Source organism: Palaemon carinicauda, chromosome 39 (assembly GCF_036898095.1).
Source record: "Palaemon carinicauda isolate YSFRI2023 chromosome 39, ASM3689809v2, whole genome shotgun sequence".
Taxonomy (NCBI): Eukaryota; Metazoa; Arthropoda; class Malacostraca; order Decapoda; family Palaemonidae; genus Palaemon; species Palaemon carinicauda.
The window spans coordinates 24,421,386-24,443,885 of NC_090763.1; the positions used below are offsets into that span (position 1 = coordinate 24,421,386).

General features: G+C 36.6%; 1 protein-coding gene across 1 annotated transcript in view; it reads left to right on the forward strand.

Annotated features, from left to right (window-relative positions):
* Positions 1-22,500, forward strand: part of LOC137631087 (uncharacterized) — a 169,392-nt gene that overhangs the window by 83,012 nt on the left and 63,880 nt on the right. The window contains 3 exon segments of the mRNA XM_068362713.1: positions 2,105-2,215; positions 5,189-5,300; positions 17,706-17,874. Coding sequence (XP_068218814.1) covers positions 2,105-2,215; positions 5,189-5,300; positions 17,706-17,874 — 392 coding nt within the window.

The window sequence follows — 22,500 nt, forward strand, 5'->3', positions numbered from 1 at the left end:
GGAAGGCTCCAAGTTTCTGATACCCAAGTTAATACTGATTGAATACTTTTCTTTTTAGAAAGTTTGGCCTTTTACTTTTCATAATCTCATTTTGTTCACGAAAAGAAATTCATCCCATGCTTATCCTTTTTTAATTTCGGTCTCATGTCCTGGGGAAAGACTTACTGTCTTTTCTGATTACACATATTCAATAACAATCTCTAGATGTCGTCTATAACCCTCCTCTATTGCCTTTTTGCATTTTAATGAAACATTATGTTAGCTTTACTCATATTAATTTTCAGTCCTACATTGCTTTTTTTATTCAAATCTCTATGATCTTTAGTAATTCCTCTCATGATTCACGAAACAGAACTATGTCATCTGAAAATCTCAAGTTGTTAAGGTATTCCCCATTAATATAAATTCTTACATTTTCCCAATCTAAATTCTTAAAAACTTCTAAGCACGCTATGGATAACTTAGGAGAAATGGGGTCTCTATGTCTAACTCCTTTCTCAGTCGGAACTTTCTCACTATCTTTATTTATTCGATGTCTTTCAAGTGCTTTCGTTACTGCTGAAGTTTTGACAATCAGCCACTTTCTCATAGTCTATAAGTGCCATGTATAGTGTTTTGTCATAGTCTGTTGATTTTTCCATTAGCTGATTGATTACTGGATATTGTCAGTTGTTAAATACCTACTTTTAAAGCTTGCCTCCTCTCTTGGTTGATTAAAGTCTAGCTGTTTTTCTATTCGGCCTAATATGATCTTTGCAAATATTTTGTATATCAACGAGATCAAACTTATCGGGCGGTCATTTTTTACGTCTTTTGTGTCTCCCTTTTTTGTGATTTTTTTGTCTTGAAAATATATAGTATTCTTATTGTAAGTAGAATAGAGAGAAAGATGGATGAAAAGCTGAGAGATAAACAAGCTGGATTTAGAAAAGGTAGATGTACTGTCCAAATTTTCATTTTAAGACATGTACAGTATTATGCAGAATAAAGAAATCCACTTTTGATGGCATTTGTGGATGATGAAAAAGCCTTTGATAATGTACACCGGCCAATTTCGTGGTAAGTCCTGCGTTATTATGGTGTTCTTATCAAATTTATATATTTGAGAATAGGAAGGGCAAAGTTAGTGTTTGCGGAGTCCTATCAAATGAATTTCCAGTAAACAGTAGAGTACTCCAAGGGAATGTTTTGTCACGTACGTTGTTTATCCTCCTCATGGATTTTATAATGCATAGAACAGTTGAGGATGGCGGAGAAGGATTGGACTGGATTGGTAATAGGAAATAAGCAGACCTAGATTATGCTGGTGACGCTGTCCTTATTAACAGAACACCAAAGGCTTTCCAATCCTTGCTTACCAGGGTGCATGAAATATCACATGAGGTTGGAAAGATAAATAGAAGAAAGACAGATGATGGGAACGGAATATGCATTGAAAAATGAAATATCATTAGAAGGAGATAGGATTAATAAGGTAGAATTATTTAAATATGTAGGAACTATGATCTTTAATATAGGGTCTTTAGAATTGGAGTTTAATAAAAGATTGAAAAGGGCAAATCAGACAATGGCTAGGTTAAGTAAAATTTGGCAAACAAATCGCCTCCAATTACATAAAAATAACGCTATATAACAATTTAGTGAGATTGTTGTTACGGTATGGACATGAGTCGTGGTATGACAATGAAGCAGTATCCAACAGATTTTGTAGATTTGAGAACAAGGCCCTCAGAAGAATATTGGGAGTTAAATGTTAGGAGAGGAAGCGATATGGAACTTGTGATTTTCGCAAGCTCCATGTGAATTAACAGGCATGATTTTATATTTTTGCAGCAAATTTATCTCGACACATTAAAACACTATCATTTTTAATAGAACTGTATTTTGATGAAGAGAAATGCTGTAATAGCATTTCAAAAGTTTTAAATTAAATGAAAAACACAAATGTCATATTTCTGAAGTAATTCATTCAAATTGTCATTGTGAAGAAGAAACCTGGCATTGTATTCCCAGGATGTTTGGGAATACTGAACTGTCTTTCTCATTTGAAAACAAAACCTTTGACGTAATTTAATTTCTCTCTCTCTCTCTCTCCACGAAACAGGGAGCGAACGACATCACCTTTGAAGTATCGCTACAATATCCAACTGGTGCTCCCGGCACCATCACTATGACCTGCAATGGATTGACCATCGACCTCACAGCCACGTCGACGGTAAGAACACAAAGCTCGAATGACATTCTTTTCCCTGGAAGGTTTTGCGAGTCTTTGTCGCACCTTGCAATACGTCATTTTGAATAACTTCATGATTGTTGCCTTCATGGGGAGACTTAATTGTACTACATACCAGATTGTATCTCTCTCTCTCTCTCTCTCTCTCTCTCTCTCTCTCTCTCTCTCTCTCTCTCTCTCTCTCTCTCTCTCTCATATATATATATATATATATATATATATATATATATTTTATATTTATTTATGTCCCTCCACTTGAGTCTGTATATATATATATATATATATATATATATATATATATATATATATATATATATATATATATATATATATATATATAAATATATATAAATATATGATATATATAAATGAATATATATATATATATTTATATGTGTGTATGTATATATATATATATATATATATATATATATTTATATGTGTGTATGTATGTATGTATATATATATATATATATATATATATATATATATATATATATATATAAAGGGTAAAATCCACATGAAACAGGAAAGGAAAAGACCAGGTACCAAGCGCTTTCTTGTATTACGTACACTTCTTCAGGGTACAAAGTGAAATAGAACATAAAATCATACAATAAAGAAACCTAACAAAACTGAAATAAAAGCCACAAACTAGCAAAGCATCATCAATATGCTAAAATAACAAACAGTCGTTAAAAATGAATAAACAATTGTAGTTTAAAATAAAATACTAGTAATATAACAATCGTTAAACTAAATGTTTACATTGTACTTCCTTACAATTTCATTAACAAGATGAGTGTCTAGTTTAAAAAGACCAGAACTGAGATTTAAAACTTGATTATTAAAATATTTAATAAAAGCAGATTCAATAATATTTCTTTTAACAAGATTTTTACAAAATAAAATCTCTGAGGAGTTTTCCCAGTCAATACAGTGGTTAAAATCGTTCATGTGGACAAACAAGGCACTAGACATTTGTCCTGTCCTAACTGCATAACGATGTTGTTTAATTCGGTTGTTAAGCAATTTTCCGGTTTGACCTACATATTTCTTGTCACAACCAGTACATGGAATTATGTAAATAGAGCCACTATTACAATTTGGAGAATTATTTATTAGGACATTCTTTACCGTTCCTGAACTTTTAAAAACTAAATTTACTTTGAATATTTTCAATAAATCTTTTATATAAGCAAAGTTTTCATTGTATGGAAGTGCCAGCACATTCTCATTCTTAAAAGGTTCCCTATTCTTGTTGGAATAAAATATATGCCTAGCTTTCTGTAGAGACTTGTCAATTAAAACTTTAGGATATTTTAATTTAATTCCTATGTCATTAATTCTACGAAATTCTGCGTCTATAAATTCGGGGCTGCAAATCCTTAAAGCCCTTAAAAACATACTTGAAAAAACAGAAACTTTTACACTAGTTTGATGGTTTGAATAAAAATGAATGTGGGAGCAAACATTAGTAGGTTTCCTGTAAATATAAAAAACAAAGCCTCTATTATTTCTATGCACTAAAACATCTAAAAATGGCAATTTACAATGATTCTCTTCTTCAATAGTGAATTTTATGGAGTATACTAAACTATTTAACTTTTCCAAAAAAATATTTAGATTCTCATATGTAGGCCAAACACAAAAAATATCGTCAACATAACGAAACCAAAGAACCCCTTTAGGCAAAATCGCTGGCAACAGTTTTACTTCGAAAAATTCCATGTAAAGGTTACTGAGTACTGGGGATAGGGGATTACCCATTGCCATTCCAAACTTTTGTAGGTAGTACTTTCCATTAAAAACAAATTTACAGTCTTTAACACATAATTTTATCAATTCAATAATTTTGTCATAAGATAAAGGTAAAACATGCTTACTTAATTCTTCGGATAAAAATGTCAATAGATCGTCAACTGGAACCTTCGTAAATAAAGACGTTACATCAAAACTTATCATTCTAAAGTTAAAATCAATGCGAGCACTAAGCAACTTGTTAACAAAATCTGTATTATTCTTTATATGTGATTGGGATATATTTCCAACAATAGGCATAAGGACTTGCACTAACCACTTCGACAATTTGTATGAAACACTACCAACTGAACTGATTATTGGCCTGACAGGGTTATTAATCTTATGAGTTTTAATAAGACCGTACATATACGGTAATGTGGCACATTGAGAAGAAAATTGCTTAATGAGTGCATCATATCCTTTCAATATGGATTTTAATTTCCTATTGAAATTACTATTTACAGTTTCTAAGGGATTTCCAGGTACTTCAGAATAAGTTTCATTATCCGACAACAGATTATCCATCTTTCCCACATACTTGTTTCTTTATTGTATGATTTTATGTTCTATTTCACTTTGTACCCTGAAGAAGTGTACGTAATACACGAAAGCGCTTGGTACCTGGTCTTTTCCTTTCCTGTTTCATGTGGATTTTACCCTTTAATATATGTCACGTGCAGTTTTGTGACAGATAAGTAATATATATATATATATATATATATATATATATATATATATATATATATATATATATATATATATATATGTGTGTGTGTGTGTGTGTGTGTGTGTGTGTTTGTGTGTGTGTTTACAAACAAAAAGTGAAAATCTATCGTCAATATAGGCAAAAGTAGAAAAGAAGTGTTATTTCTACATTGTGTTTGAAATATTACGCTCTTTCATTCTTCCTTCCTTTCATTTATAGGGCGATATGCCCACTTCATTAAACCTAGCTTTACAGTTTATTTAAAGACACGTCAGTTTGCCTCTAGTATGACAGAGAAAATAACAGTAGCGCAGACATTCACGTTTGACAGGATGTGGTTATTATTTGACAAATTCACCTCTGAAAGAAAAGAGTAATGATACTGGTTGCTATTTGCAAATTAATGTCTGAGGAAAAGAGTATCAGCAGTTTGTATTCCATTTTAGACTGCCGGGATCGAAGACATGTCGGGAGAAACATTCAGCCTCGTTGCGGGAGATGACCCTACCTGGTACGAAGGCTCACAGGGGGGAATCCTAGTCGTTCTGAAATTCCCAAGTAAGTTGTGGCAAATAATTCTACTTTTTGTTGTTCTGAAATTCCCAAGTAAGTTGTGGAAAATAATTCTACTTTTTGTTGTTCTGAAATTCCCAAGTAAGTTGTGGAAAATAATTCTACTTTTTGTTCTGAAATTCCCAAGTAAGTTGTGGAAAATAATTCTACTTTATGTTATTCTGAAATTCCCAAGTAAGTTGTGGCAAATAATTCTACTTTTTGTTGTTCTGAAATTCCCAAGTAAGTTGTGGAAAATAATTCTACTTTTTGTTGTTCTGAAATTCCCAAGTAAGTTACGGCAAATAATTCTACTTTTTGTTGTTCTGAAATTCCCAAGTAAGTTGTGGAAAATAATTCTACTTTTTGTTCTGAAATTCCCAAGTAAGTTGTGGAAAATAATTCTACTTTATGTTATTCTGAAATTCCCAAGTAAGTTGTGGAAAATAATTCTACTTTATGTTGTTCTGAAATTCCCAAGTAAGTTGTGGAAAATAATTCTACTTTTTGTTGTTCTGAAATTCCCAAGTAAGTTGTGGCAAATAATTCTATTTTTTGTTGTTCTGAAATTCCCAAGTTACGGCAAATAATTCTATTTTTTGTTATTCTGAAATTCCCAAGTAAGTTGTGGCAAATAATTCTACTTTTTGTTGTTCTGAAATTCCCAAGTAAGTTGTGGAAAATAATTCTACTTTTTGTTGTTCTGAAATTCCCAAGTAAGTTACGGCAAATAATTCTACTTTTTGTTGTTCTGAAATTCCCAAGTAAGTTGTGGAAAATAATTCTACTTTTTGTTGTTCTGAAATTCCCAAGTAAGTTGTGGAAAATAATTCTACTTTATGTTATTCTGAAATTCCCAAGTAAGTTGTGGAAAATAATTCTACTTTATGTTGTTCTGAAATTCCCAAGTAAGTTGTGGAAAATAATTCTACTTTTTGTTGTTCTGAAATTCCCAAGTAAGTTGTGGCAAATAATTCTATTTTTTGTTGTTCTGAAATTCCCAAGTTACGGCAAATAATTCTATTTTTTGTTATTCTGAAATTCCCAAGTAAGTTGTGGCAAATAATTCTACTTTTTGTTGTTCTGAAATTCCCAAGTAAGTTGTGGAAAATAATTCTACTTTTTGTTGTTCTGAAATTCCCAAGTAAGTTACGGCAAATAATTCTACTTTTTGTTGTTCTGAAATTCCCAAGTAAGTTGTGGAAAATAATTCTACTTTTTGTTGTTCTGAAATTCCCAAGTAAGTTGTGGAAAATAATTCTACTTTATGTTATTCTGAAATTCCCAAGTAAGTTGTGGAAAATAATTCTACTTTATGTTGTTCTGAAATTCCCAAGTAAGTTGTGGAAAATAATTCTACTTTTTGTTGTTCTGAAATTCCCAAGTAAGTTGTGGCAAATAATTCTACTTTTTGTTGTTCTGAAATTCCCAAGTAAGTTGTGGCAAATAATTCTACTTTTTGTTGTTCTGAAATTCCCAAGTAAGTTACGGCAAATAATTCTACTTTTTGTTGTTCTGAAATTCCCAAGTAAGTTGTGGAAAATAATTCTACTTTTTGTTGTTCTGAAATTCCCAAGTAAGTTGTGGAAAATAATTCTACTTTATGTTATTCTGAAATTCCCAAGTAAGTTGTGGAAAATAATTCTACTTTTTGTTGTTCTGAAATTCCAAAGTAAGTTACGGCAAATAATTCTACTTTTTGTTGTTCTGAAATTCCCAAGTAAGTTGTGGAAAATAATTCTACTTTTTGTTGTTCTGAAATTCCCAAGTAAGTTGTGGAAAATAATTCTACTTTATGTTATTCTGAAATTCCCAAGTAAGTTGTGGAAAATAATTCTACTTTTTGTTGTTCTGAAATTCCCAAGTAAGTTGTGGAAAATAATTCTACTTTTTGTTGTTCTGAAATTCCCAAGTAAGTTACGGCAAATAATTCTACTTTTTGTTGTTCTGAAATTCCCAAGTAAGTTGTGGAAAATAATTCTACTTTTTGTTGTTCTGAAATTCCCAAGTAAGTTACGGCAAATAATTCTACTTTTTGTTGTTCTGAAATTCCCAAGTAAGTTGTGGAAAATAATTCTACTTTTTGTTGTTCTGAAATTCCCAAGTAAGTTGTGGCAAATAATTCTACTTTTTGTTGTTCTGAAATTCCCAAGTAAGTTGTGGCAAATAATTCTACTTTTTGTTGTTCTGAAATTCCCAAGTAAGTTGTGGCAAATAATTCTACTTTTTGTTGTTCTGAAATTCCCAAGTAAGTTGTGGCAAATAATTCTACTTTTTGTTGTTCTAAAATTCCCAAGTAAGTTATGGCAAATAATTCTACTTTTTGTTGTTCTGAAATTCCCAAGTAAGTTGTGGCAAATAATTCTACTTTTTGTTGTTCTGAAATTCCCAAGTAAGTTACGGCAAATAATTCTACTTTTTGTTGTTCTGAAATTCCCAAGTAAGTTGTGGAAAATAATTCTACTTTTTGTTCTGAAATTCCCAAGTAAGTTGTGGAAAATAATTCTACTTTATGTTATTCTGAAATTCCCAAGTAAGTTGTGGAAAATAATTCTACTTTATGTTGTTCTGAAATTCCCAAGTAAGTTGTGGAAAATAATTCTACTTTTTGTTGTTCTGAAATTCCCAAGTAAGTTGTGGCAAATAATTCTATTTTTTGTTGTTCTGAAATTCCCAAGTTACGGCAAATAATTCTATTTTTTGTTATTCTGAAATTCCCAAGTAAGTTGTGGCAAATAATTCTACTTTTTGTTGTTCTGAAATTCCCAAGTAAGTTGTGGAAAATAATTCTACTTTTTGTTGTTCTGAAATTCCCAAGTAAGTTACGGCAAATAATTCTACTTTTTGTTGTTCTGAAATTCCCAAGTAAGTTGTGGAAAATAATTCTACTTTTTGTTGTTCTGAAATTCCCAAGTAAGTTGTGGAAAATAATTCTACTTTATGTTATTCTGAAATTCCCAAGTAAGTTGTGGAAAATAATTCTACTTTATGTTGTTCTGAAATTCCCAAGTAAGTTGTGGAAAATAATTCTACTTTTTGTTGTTCTGAAATTCCCAAGTAAGTTGTGGCAAATAATTCTATTTTTTGTTGTTCTGAAATTCCCAAGTTACGGCAAATAATTCTATTTTTTGTTATTCTGAAATTCCCAAGTAAGTTGTGGCAAATAATTCTACTTTTTGTTGTTCTGAAATTCCCAAGTAAGTTGTGGAAAATAATTCTACTTTTTGTTGTTCTGAAATTCCCAAGTAAGTTACGGCAAATAATTCTACTTTTTGTTGTTCTGAAATTCCCAAGTAAGTTGTGGAAAATAATTCTACTTTTTGTTGTTCTGAAATTCCCAAGTAAGTTGTGGAAAATAATTCTACTTTATGTTATTCTGAAATTCCCAAGTAAGTTGTGGAAAATAATTCTACTTTATGTTGTTCTGAAATTCCCAAGTAAGTTGTGGAAAATAATTCTACTTTTTGTTGTTCTGAAATTCCCAAGTAAGTTGTGGCAAATAATTCTACTTTTTGTTGTTCTGAAATTCCCAAGTAAGTTGTGGCAAATAATTCTACTTTTTGTTGTTCTGAAATTCCCAAGTAAGTTACGGCAAATAATTCTACTTTTTGTTGTTCTGAAATTCCCAAGTAAGTTGTGGAAAATAATTCTACTTTTTGTTGTTCTGAAATTCCCAAGTAAGTTGTGGAAAATAATTCTACTTTATGTTATTCTGAAATTCCCAAGTAAGTTGTGGAAAATAATTCTACTTTTTGTTGTTCTGAAATTCCAAAGTAAGTTACGGCAAATAATTCTACTTTTTGTTGTTCTGAAATTCCCAAGTAAGTTGTGGAAAATAATTCTACTTTTTGTTGTTCTGAAATTCCCAAGTAAGTTGTGGAAAATAATTCTACTTTATGTTATTCTGAAATTCCCAAGTAAGTTGTGGAAAATAATTCTACTTTTTGTTGTTCTGAAATTCCCAAGTAAGTTGTGGAAAATAATTCTACTTTTTGTTGTTCTGAAATTCCCAAGTAAGTTACGGCAAATAATTCTACTTTTTGTTGTTCTGAAATTCCCAAGTAAGTTGTGGAAAATAATTCTACTTTTTGTTGTTCTGAAATTCCCAAGTAAGTTACGGCAAATAATTCTACTTTTTGTTGTTCTGAAATTCCCAAGTAAGTTACAGCAAATAATTCTACTTTTTGTTGTTCTGAAATTCCCAAGTAAGTTGTGGAAAATAATTCTACTTTTTGTTGTTCTGAAATTCCCAAGTAAGTTGTGGAAAATAATTCTACTTTTTGTTGTTCTGAAATTCCCAAGTAAGTTGTGGAAAATAATTCTACTTTTTGTTGTTCTGAAATTCCCAAGTAAGTTGTGGCAAATAATTCTACTTTTTGTTGTTCTGAAATTCCCAAGTAAGTTGTGGCAAATAATTCTACTTTTTGTTGTTCTGAAATTCCCAAGTAAGTTGTGGCAAATAATTCTACTTTTTGTTGTTCTGAAATTCCCAAGTAAGTTGTGGCAAATAATTCTACTTTTTGTTGTTCTAAAATTCCCAAGTAAGTTATGGCAAATAATTCTACTTTTTGTTGTTCTGAAATTCCCAAGTAAGTTGTGGCAAATAATTCTACTTTTTGTTGTTCTGAAATTCCCAAGTAAGTTACGGCAAATAATTCTACTTTTTGTTGTTCTGAAATTCCCAAGTAAGTTGTGGAAAATAATTCTACTTTTTGTTGTTCTGAAATTCCCAAGTAAGTTACGGCAAATAATTCTACTTTTTGTTGTTCTGAAATTCCCAAGTAAGTTGTGGAAAATAATTCTACTTTTTGTTATTCTGAAATTCCCAAGTAAGTTGTGGCAAATAATTCTACTTTTTGTTGTTCTGAAATTCCGAAGTAAGTTGTGGAAAATAATTCTACTTTTTGTTGTTCTGAAATTCCCAAGTAAGTTACGGCAAATAATTCTACTTTTTGTTGTTCTGAAATTCCCAAGTAAGTTGTGGCAAATAATTCTACTTTTTGTTGTTCTGAAATTCCCAAGTAAGTTGTGGAAAATAATTCTACTTTATGTTATTCTGAAATTCCCAAGTAAGTTGTGGAAAATAATTCTACTTTTTGTTGTTCTGAAATTCCCAAGTAAGTTGTGGAAAATAATTCTACTTTTTGTTGTTCTGAAATTCCCAAGTAAGTTACGGCAAATAATTCTATTTTTTGTTGTTCTGAAATTCCCAAGTAAGTTACGGCAAATAATTCTACTTTTTGTTGTTCTGAAATTCCCAAGTTGTGGAAAATAATTCTACTTTTTGTTGTTCTGAAATTCCCAAGTAAGTTGTGGCAAATAATTCTACTTTTTGTTGTTCTGAAATTCCCAAGTAAGTTGTGGAAAATAATTCTACTTTTTGTTGTTCTGAAATTCCCAAGTAAGTTACGGCAAATAATTCTACTTTTTGTTGTTCTGAAATTCCCAAGTAAGTTGTGGAAAATAATTCTACTTTTTGTTGTTCTGAAATTCCCAAGTAAGTTGTGGAAAATAATTCTACTTTATGTTATTCTGAAATTCCCAAGTAAGTTGTGGAAAATAATTCTACTTTTTGTTGTTCTGAAATTCCCAAGTAAGTTGTGGAAAATAATTCTACTTTTTGTTGTTCTGAAATTCCCAAGTAAGTTGTGGCAAATAGTTCTACTTTATGTTATTCTGAAATTCCCAAGTAAGTTGTGGCAAATAATTCTACTTTTTGTTGTTCTGAAATTCCCAAGTAAATTGTGGCAAATAATTCTTCCTTTTGTTATTCTGAAATTCCCAAGTAAATTGTAGCAAATAATTCTCTTTTTTCTTTTGTTCTGAAATTCCTAAGTAAGTTGTAGCAAATAATTCTACTTTTTATGTTCTGGAATTCCCTAGTGAGACATACCAAATAATTCAACTTTTGGTCATTCTAAAATTCAAAAGTATATAGTGTACCAAATAATTCTACTTTTTGTCATTCTGAAATTCCCATACTGAATAATTCCACTTGTACCGCTGCAGAATATTTACTTGGAACTTTTAGGAGATCTAGGGCAACAGCCTGTACCGACTAGAGATTTTTCCGTAAGTCCCTCCCCCAATTCTCCCCCCACATCATACCTCTGGCAATACCCAGACTCCCTCCCGGGGGAAGGAGTATCTCTCCTGATCTGGGTCAACAAAGTACAAACGCCAGTATGTATCTGTGCAACCTCCGAGAAAGTTGTTGACACCGTATCTTGATCAATGATTTTTTCAGCATGGAGCCCGAGTGAATGAGACGACATTGCCCAGGTATTAATAATAAGTCTTGTGAGGCTCTTCTATCACATATAGAGATTGATTTTCATAGGTTTCGTGTTCGAGTATGCATTCTGGAGGACATCTGTCCTGAGAGTGTTGAGTGGCCTGAATGGCAATGGACTTTGATTGTGACGAAGAAGAGGAGGAAAGCCAAGAAACATTGCTCTCTTTCTACTGGAAGTAAGAGTTCTGGGACTTTGTCTAGAGAATCGTTGGCGAGGAGCCCTTTCGTTCCCCTTGTCTCCTGTTCTGCCCAGGAAAATGGCTGCTTCTCCTTTGGCATGAGGACATATGTAATACTCGGTTACTTCTATCTCCCAAGAGAGCCGTAGAGAAGAACTTGGCATTCTTTTGGGCCCTGTTGGGGTTCAGTGGTCTGCCCTTGGTTGATTTGTGGTTCAAGATGGTGGCAGCTTCATGGTCTCCGTCTTCTTTGGCCTCGCTGGGCTCTCTTTCCTCGCTGCCCAAGGGTCCCATGTCTGAGAGTGTGGTCGGGACTGCTATCTCGTGGGGGACCTCAACAGACCAAGTGGGCACCCAGGCTATCTCATAAGCTGTCTCGCTGGGCCAAGTGGGCCTTCCTCCCGTCTTGTTGGCCTCGACAAGCCATGTGGATTTCCAGCTGCATTGTCATCCCTGCCGGGCCACCTAGGCCTTCCAATTGCCTTGTCTGCCTCAACGAACCACTTGGGCATTCCAGCCACCTTGTCTGGCCTGACGGGCCACGTGGGTCTTCCAGCAGCCTTGGTTCCCTCGTCAGGCCATGAGGGTCTTCCAGCAGCCTTAGTTCCTTGACTGGCCATGTGGGTCTTCCAGTAGCCTTGGTTCCCTCTACTGTCCATGTGGCTCAACTATACATCCTGGTCGCTCCTTCTTTGGACCAGGCTGGTAGTTCTGGTTTCCCCCTTTTGTCTTCGTCCTTCAGGAGTGTTTTGACAGTTTTCCTGACTGTCAGTCGCACGTTTGGACGGGCATCCCCCTCGCCCCCTATAGGTCCCCTCACAGGGATCCCAAGCCTTTATGGTCCATTCTTAGTCAGTCTGGACTGTCGTCAGGAGACAGAGGGCTCGGCACCATAACAGATCAGGCCCAGAGGCAAAGGGACCTCTCTCCTCCTCCTTGGAGCAGGATGGAAGACCAGGGAAGGATGAGACTTGTGTCCAGGTCACCATGCGTGGAGGTCCTCTCACCCATCAAGAACAATCGCATCAGGACCAGCCACAGGAACAAAAGCTAATGTAGGTCCCCTGGAGTATGCCTGCAGGAGTAGGTCACCTTCAGGCAGAGACAACCATCGCCGTTTCAGGTTGCCTTCACTTAGGGACAAGTATCACTGTAGAAGGACCCCAGTGACTGGTGTTTCTGTTGTTCCCATGGGATCTGAGGTGCCTCAAGCTGACTTGGATAGGACTGAGACTGACGTTCCTGCTCGTTCAGGTGTTAACCTGGCTACGAGGTTGAGCGACACCCCCTGCCTCGAGGTATGGACCAGGGGCTTCATTGGGCAATGGGGTTTTTTGTTGTTAGGGCCCCTCCTGCATCATAAAAAGGCCTCCCTGAGATCGGTTAAAGGCAGTAGTCACGTCTCGCTTCCCTCGTCTTCAGGGACCTTGCCTCACTGCTCTTCGGACTGGACGGGGACCCAGTCCTGGCATAGAGAACCCTCAAAATCATCACTAGACCAAATGGCCTCGGACGAGACCTCCACCTTCAGTTGGGTTATTGAGTTGATGAAGAGTTACCTTGAACTTCCCGCACTCGCTCCCTCGCCCGTGGTACAAGGTGACTCAGAAGTAGACATATACATGAGGATGCCACATGAAGGCAAGTTGCCCCTCACCCTCCCCTGGTCAAGACCGGCTTCTAGGGCCATCGCGAGCCTGGAAAAAGTGATCGCAGACCCAAAGAAGATGAAGCATAAAAGGGCCCTGCAGAAGGCAGATGGGGAATCACCACACTTTTTCAGTTACCTCTTCTTGGTGAAGAAAGCCAAAGGCAGTTGGAGGCTGGTGATAGACCTCTCCTCCCTTAATTTATTCATTTGCAAGACTCCTTTCAGGATGGAGATGCCTTGGACAGTTCTGGCAGCCATTAGGGAAGGGGATTACACGCTGTCCGAGGACCTGAAGAATACCTATTTCAAGATTTCAGTACACCCACCCAGCAGGGAGTTCCTCTGCTGGGTCAAGGTGGGGAACAATGTCCTCCAGTCCCAGACTCTCTTGTTCATGGCACCGCAGGTCTTCACGAGAGTCTTTCCCTGGTCTCGCAGTGGGCTCACAAGAGGGTCATCAGACTTCTGCGGTACCTGGACGACTGATTGCTTCTTTCCTCCTCAAGGAAATTCTTGACAAGACAGAGGGACGAGATACTGTCATTCTGTGAGGAACTGGGGGTTCGTCAACAATTGGTAAGTCTCAGCTGTCCCCATCGATGAGATGGTGTACCTAGTTATGGAAATATGCACAGTGGAACCAAGGGCCTTCTCAACCCAGGAGAGACTCGACCGACTAAACGAGGTTGCCGCTCCCTTCTTGATGGGGCATAACAAAATCTATTGTGGAATGGCAGAGGCTAGTAGGGCACCTAGTGCCCTTGGAAAAACTAGTGACCCACAGCAGGCTCATGACCTGGCCAGTCCAGTGTAACTTGAAAGCGAAGGAGGTCCACCAGTCATCCTCCTCGACCAGCAAGTTCCCTCCATCCCAGTCAACCAGAGGAGCTCTTCTTTGATGGACGGACCGGGCCAACTCCTTGGAAAGCATTTCACTGAAGGACCCTCTTCCAGGGCATCTACCATTTACAGATGCCTCAAAGGATGGGTGGAGGCGCACCTCCTCTAGGTCGGGAACCTGGACAACCAAAGAAGAGGTTTTTCATGTCAATGATCAATAAGCTGGAACTTCGGGTGGTCCAGAGAGCACTCCAGTCCCTGTAAATTATCGTACTGGGTAGGGCAGTGGCCCTCATGTGCGACAACACCATAGTGATGGCATACATAAAAAAGTAGGGGACCTCAAGCGTTGAGCATTGTGAGGCCTGACTGAGATCCTGGGATGAGCTGTGGATAGAGGGTCAACACTAACAGGAGGGTTCTTCCCAAGCAAAAGAAACAAAGTAGCAGATGGCCAGAGCAGAAGGGAACAAGTTTCAGGCACAGAGAGGTTCTTACACCCGGACATGGCCAGCCACCTGATATACATGTGTGGTTCTCCGTCCCTAGACCTTTTTTGCAGTTCCCGTATTCCATTCTCCAGTGCCAAACCCAGCAGCAGTCATGGAGGATGCCTTCCAGCACCCGTGGGACGGCTGGGACGCTTACACCTTTTCCCCCATCAGCCTGCTTCGTTAATTCCTATACAGGTTGAGGGAAGCAAGAGGGGCAAAGCTCACCCTGGTGGTGCCAGGGTGGCCGTACAAAGAATGGTTTTGGGATCTTCTGGAATTAGTAGTCAAAGAACCATGGCCTCTTCTCCTCAGAGAGGACCTCCTGAGGCATCCCCACTTCAAGAGGTTCCATGACTGGCTACAAAACCTCTCCCTTCACGGGTGGAGGTTATTCAGCGTCTTCTGCGTAGGGAAGACTTCACCTGGAGGACAGCTCCACAGATGACAGGCTATCTGAAGCCATCATGGGTGGCCATTTACTAAGCAAAATTAACCAAATTTGGGGAAATGGTGCTGGAGTAAAGTCAACAGGCCCCTCGAAGCATCCATCCCATAGATAGCTGACTTCCGGTTGCATCTCAAGTTAGCGTGCCAGCGGTGAAGGGATACTGAGCAGCATTGGGCCAGGTGTTTTCTCTCAAGGGGTTGGCTCTAGGAACTTCTAGGCAACTATCAATGCTCATCAAGAGTTTCGATCAAACCTGCACTCCCCAGCCCCGTGGTGTTAGAGTTCCTCAAAGGATCTCCCTTCTAGCCTCTCAAGGATGTCCTGGACAGGGACCTAACGTTGAAGACTGTGTTTCTACTGGCTCTCGTGTCTGCCAAAAGGATAAGCGAGATCCAAGGCCTGTCCCACGAGGTGTGTCACACGAGTGGTTGGAAGAAGGGGACATTCAAGTTTGTCCCCTCTAAGACTCAAAACCTTGCGGTAGATGATCCCCAGTTCCAGGAGTTTTTAGTCCTCATCATCCCCAAGTCAAACTCTGAGAAAGACCTGTGCCCAGTTCGAGCCCAGCAGAAGTACCTGGCTAGGACAACTGAACTGAGACCGGCCATCAAGAGTTTGTTCGTTCATCGCTACCGCAAGGTGAAGAGAGTAGTGTCTAGGAACACTGTGTTGTTCTGGCTAAGAGAGACAATTAGGAGGGCCTACGGCATGGCAGGAGGTGCCTCTCCCAAATCCATGAAGACCCATAAGATTCAGAGCATTGGAAGCCTTTTCCAAAAACATGTTGGTCAGTCAGGTTCTGAAAGCGTGTGTCTGGAAGTGCCAGTCTATATTGATGGCAGACTATCTGCGGGTCTGCACAGTCGGGTCACTCGAGGTTTTCAAAATTGGCTCTATCATGGCTGCTCAACAACGGATTTAACCATGATCAAAACCTTTGTCCTCTGTGCTGAATAGTAGAGGTAGAGTGATCTATTCCCTATCCCCTCTCCTCACTTTAAGACCTACTATGGAATACTTGATGAAGCATTGTACAGGAATGGTGAGTATGGCGGTCCCTGTGTTTATCCACATAAGGGATGGTTTGTTTGGATAGCAGTATCTGCTTATTTCCATTAGCTTTCTCAGCTCTTTCTCCCCCTTAACACCTACTTTCCATTCCCGCCTCCTAAGTATGACTCCTAAAATTAAGTTCCAAGTAAGTATTCTGCAGCAGTACAAATAGAAAATTTTAAGTAATTTATATTTTTCCTAGGTATACTTACCAGGAACTTCCTTGGGTTCATGGCCCGCCCATCTATCCATGCATGGTTCTTAGGTAGGAGCTCAGGGGTTATTTTCCTCAGAATTGTACTGGGGTTTGTACCCTGTTGACCCAGACCAGAAGAGATACTCCTTCCCCAGTGAGGGAGTCTGGGTATTGCCAGATGTATAGTGTGGGTGGGGGGTGAATTAGGGGGTCTTACAGAAAAATCTCTGATCGGTACTGGCTGTTGCTCCAGACCTCCTAAGAGGAAGTTCCTTGTAAGTATAGCTAGGAAAATACAGATCAATTAAAATTGGCTATTTTTTGTCATTCTGAAATTTCCAAGTAAGTTGAACTAAATAATTCGACCTTTTGTGCTAAAATTTCAAAGGAAGTTGTACTAAATAATTCTATTTTTTGTCGTTTGGAAATTTTACTTTGTTTGTGTTTATTTTCTGTCATTCACACTTGGAAGGGTAATTACCAACGATCTTATTACAGCAAATGCTATTAGGTACTTTTCAAACTCAATGCTTTTGATTTTCAATTTGAAGGTTATGGTAGGCTTATCAATAACTAAGATAGCTTAAAAGTTAATTAGTCAGTTTTCAAAAGGATAGTCGACCAATTGCTGGTTTTTATAAGTTAATCTTAATCTTGATTTTATTGGTTTTATAAAGGGTAATCATTAACTTGCTTCAATTCAAAAGGGTAAACTCAAATTTGTCCGTTTTTATTAAGGAAATTTTGAGCTTATCAGTCCTGAAAGGTAATCTTAAACTACCAACTCTCTGGTGGGCCATTCTGAATTTGTTAGAATTCAAGAGTAGTCTTAAATGTGGTAGTTTTCAAAAGAGTAATTTGAGACATTTGTTTTCAAAAGGGTAATTTTCGATATCACCAGAAGACACATGCCTCGAGCTTTTATTTATTCTTATTTATTTGTAAATTGTAAAAAAGACAATCTTCAACTGCAACGAAGCCGATTGGCACTTCATTTCACTTTTCGAAAGACTAATCTGCATTAATCTTACAGGGGAAGTCGAATAGAAATTTATGTTCTTAAAAGATCAGTCTTTAATATCTTAGCAAGACCTGTGATTTTCCCAAAATCGGGTTTTTACATTATAATTCCATGCATATTTTCTACTTTATAGTCATTTCTCTCCAAAGAAAAAAAAAACCTAATAAACTGTTTGAACTATGCAATGTCCATTGGATTTTGTTAGACTTATTGATTCTTTTCTACTTATTGCAGAAAATGGTGCCCCGTACAATCAGCTAATGCTGGAGACTGCTGGTGACTTGGAGGTCACAGATTGGGGCACACAGGTATGCAAGGCTGAAATCGTTAGCGCTGGAAAGGGCGTTCCTTGCATTGCAGGTCGCAAAAAGACGGCCAACGATGGATATATCTTGCAGAAAGCGTAAGTTGCAAGTTTAGTGATAATAATTTCTTTTCAGTCGCTCTCTTTTGGTCTGCGAGCAATGGCCATTTTGAATAACTTTTCTTGATTTGTTTGTAATGCCACAAAAACTATATGTATAGTATACATAAGCATATGCATACACAAATACACTGTAACCCCAGTCTCGACTTGGACAGGGTTCGAATCCTTGGCCGATCAGAAGCTATTATCATAAAGTTAATTCCCCCTTGGGTCTCTGGGATCCCAAGGTAGAACGAATTCTATATTAAGGGGCATTAAAGAAAAATCACGATTAATATGATAAATTATATATATATATATATATATATATATATATATATATATATATATTTATATATATATATATATTTATATATATATATATATATATATATATATATATATATATATGATAACATATATATATATGTATATAGATATATATATTATATATATATATATATATATATATATATATATATACATAGTTTATATGTATATGCTACTTACATTTTAATGGGGATCAAATGTTCTGAGAGTACTAGATCAACCATAAATGTTCGAAAACTTGAAATAAGAGTTCGGTTTAGAGCTAACTCTTTTAATAATTCAGAAATTCATTGAAATTTGAAATGTTTTTGATGTTGATTGTTGACAATTTCATTACTAGAGAAAATTGCATTTCACCATAAAGGAGATTAACAAAGATAAACAGTTAACAGTCAGTTGTCTTAGTTTCTTCAGCACCAAAGTTAATGTTAATAGCGGGTGTGTCTTCCCCTTGTTGGTTCTTCAGTTGGAACAGCTGATCATACTTTAACTTCATTAGTGGTGAATACTGAGCAGCCTGTCCCTGATGTGTCACACTCGTGTAAGATCTCAAGCAGACTGGAATACCATTTTGGGTGATCTTTTAAGCCTAAATTGATCACAAATGTATGTTAGTGTTGAACCTGTTATTCTATTGAATAAGAATTTGGTCAAAATAATTGATAGGTGTATCCCCTCTCGTACTGAGTGAAAGACAAATCCTGGTTCAATGAGGATTGTAGATGTGTTTATTTGGAGAAGCAGGATGCCTATCATCTATGGATCGGTAATAAATCAGATTTGACTTGGAATAACTATACTCAACTAAGAGTTTATGGTTCAACTGAAAAGGAATACAAATGAACAATGAAAGAAACCATTTCTGGTCCAACCCAGGAACATAAGTGGTGGACTACTCTTAAATCTGCACTCTTTGGTGTAGAGGCAATAGTTCCTCCTTTACTTAAACCAGATGGCTCTGTCACTCACTTTCCAATGGAAAAGGCAACCATTTTGGCTGATGTTTTTAACAGAAAGCTGATTAATGAAAAACTTGATCTTCCTCATTCCCTGTTTCCTGGGGCTAAATTAACAAGTTAAGCTTTTTGGTCTCGTGAAATTAAAGCTCTCTAGATGGACCTTGATGCTTATGGAAGTGTAGGCCTAAAGGGTTTTATGAAGACTGTAGATTTCTTAGCTCCAAAGTTATCTGTTATTTGGTGCAAGTTAGCAAGAAGAAATTCTATTAGGACTTTTTAGAGAATTTGCGATGTTAGTCCATTACGTAAATGTGTTTGTGGTAGCCCAAGTCCTGCTGATTACCGTCCAATTTGCATAACTCCCATATCTAAAGTTTTTAACCATTTTTTGGCAAAACATCTAAATAGTAATCATCTGTTCCCTAGCTTGCAATTTGGCTTTCGTAAAGGTCTTGAAGCATGTGATGCCCTTCCTACAATTTCCAATGCTGCACAGAAATTCTTTGATTGTAGTCAAGTTCGTATGATTGGCATTGATTTTAGTGCTGCCTTTGACCGTGTTAATCATGAGGCCCTTGTTTTTAAATTCCAACAATTTGGAGCAAGTGGGTCTTTTCTTAGCATCATTGTTGAATTTTTAAGAAATAGATCGCAAAGAGTTTTTGATGGGTTCATAGTGAGTATAGGAATGTGATAGCTGGTGTTCCTCAGGGTTGTGTTCTTGAACCATTTCTTTTCATACTATATACACATGACATGTGGTTTGACCTAAAATACAAGCTTGTTGCAGATGCAATTGTTACTAATATCTTTGCCTTATTTCCATTTCTGGAATGTAGATCAGGTGTTGTCGAATCCCTTATTAGAGATCTAGCTAAATTTAGTACATTATGCAAAATATGGGGCATGAAATTGAACCCTAACAAACCTCTAAGTATGATTGTCAGTGGGTCGAGGACAGTGGCTCCTCAAAATCCGGATCTCGGCGTGATTCTTGATAGCATATTTACTTCCGAGAAACACATTTGGTCTGTCTCTCCTTTAAATGCTAAAAGAAAATGGCTTAGCAAGGACGTCTTTCAAGATTTTTGGTGATCAATCTATTCTGAAAAAATGTTTTAATACTTTCATTCTGCCTTATTTTGAGTATTGTTCTCCTGTCTGGTCTTCAGCAGCAGAATTTCATCTTAATGTTGGACAGAAACTAACGGTCTATTAGATTTCTTATTCCCGGTCTAGATATTAATCTGTGGTACCGTTGTTCATTTATTTCATTATGCATGTTGCATAAGATATTTCATAATTCTGACCATCCTTTGCATTCAGATCCTCCCAGACAGTATCATCCAGTTTGTAATAATAAATATGCAGTTAGTTATAATAGTCATGTTTTCTCTATCATAAGGCTCAACACTACACAGTATTCTAGAAGTTTTATTCCAGGTGTGACCTTATTGTAGAATGATCTTTCTAATCAGATAGTTGAATCATTGGAACTTCAAAAGTTTAAACTTGCAGCCAATGTTTTTATGTTGAACAGGCTGTGATAATTATCTTATAGTTTATATATGAAAGGTCTATATTAATGCTGTCGCTGTTCTAAAGTGCTATATTTTAATTTTTCATTACTTCTCACGTAGTTTTATTCCCTTACTTCCTTTCACTACTAGGCTGTTTTTTTCCTGTTGGAGCCCATGGCCCTATAGCATCCTGCTTTTCCAACTAATGTTGTAGCTTAGCTAATAATAATATTAATAATAATAATAATAATAATAATAATAATAATAATAATAATAATAATAATAATGTTGGTCATGCTTTCAATGAGAACCCATATGCTAGCAATGGGAATGTTGTTCCATTATTCCATGAGGGCATTTCCAAGGTATTGAAGGGTTGTGGGCTGTACTGCACGACCAGAAATGACAACCTGCAGCATGTTCCACACATGCTCAATAGGGTTTAGGTCTGGCAAACGTAAAGGTCGTTCCATCCAAACAATTATCTCCTGTTCCTTATAGTGATATACCCCCCTAGCACAATGGGGTGTTATCATCCATTAAAATGAAGTCAGCACCAACAACACCAGTGTATGATCTTACGCACACAAAAATTCCTATATGAAAATCCTGTCTTGGTGCTCCTCCTCATGACATGTAGATCTGTTCTTTCATTTCTGCTGATCTATTCCCAGACCATAATTTAACCTCCCTCATAACGGTCGTGTTTACTCGTTGCCTCGTGTCAGTGAAGTCTTGTCAATATTGGGACTCATCAGCGACAGTACTATAGCCTAATCGTTATGTATCTAAGTGAGATGAATATGGGCCCTATTCAAATGTTCCTGTCTGTGATGCCCTCCTGGAGGAGAGGCCGGCATTATGAAGACTATTCCGTATCGTCTAGGTGGATACATTCACACCCAAGGCGTTCAGGTCATTTTGCAAGGGAGTAGGTGTACAAAAAGGATGACGTCATGCCTGAACAGTGAACAAGAGATTTTGGCATTGTATAATTGACCTCTGACGACCACTGCCACGATTCTGTGCTACCGTACCAAATGTTTGATGCCAATTCCATGCCCTGTTTACAACACTTTTGGCTGACATTTAAGTACATTGGCAATGTGAAGTTATGAAGACCCAGATTTATTGTATTCCAATGCATTAACTCAGTTGCTTGGAAGCCAAACAATGTCTAAGACATTGTGGAGGCATTATTAGTGCTAAATATATTGCCAAGGATAATGAAAGCTCTATTTCTTCACCAAAAAATAACATGTCTGAGCTGAAACGATGATGCTTACATGAAAGTAAGAAAAGCGAGGTCATATGCTCATCTAATGTCACGAAATGCATGCACAAATGGGTTTGTCAATGACTGCATGATAATTGACAGTATATAGAAATGTACAGAAATCACATACAGATTAGTAAGAAATATTATCGAGATATGATGGGACAACAGCAGTAAAGAAGCACTAAAGAGAAGACACGGCAGTAAGCAATATTAAGACATGTCAGATGTAGGCAACCATCGCCGTTAATTATTTTGCTCATTATCCAGTAGTGGTAGAGAAGAGTCTTCGAAGTCCTTATGCATTTCACCATCAGGAGAGAATTGGTGTAATAGAAAGTACTTTGGCCATTTGGTTACTGATTTAAAAAAAAAAGAGATCTTTACCTTCGACAACTTCCTTGCGAAGGGTATGTTTTGATAGGCGTTTGTTTATTTATTATTCAAGTTTGTTTATTTGTTTGTGATTCACTCAACTCAAAAACTATTTGACCGAATCTCATGAAATTTGGTGGGATCATTGGCCATAATCCAAGGA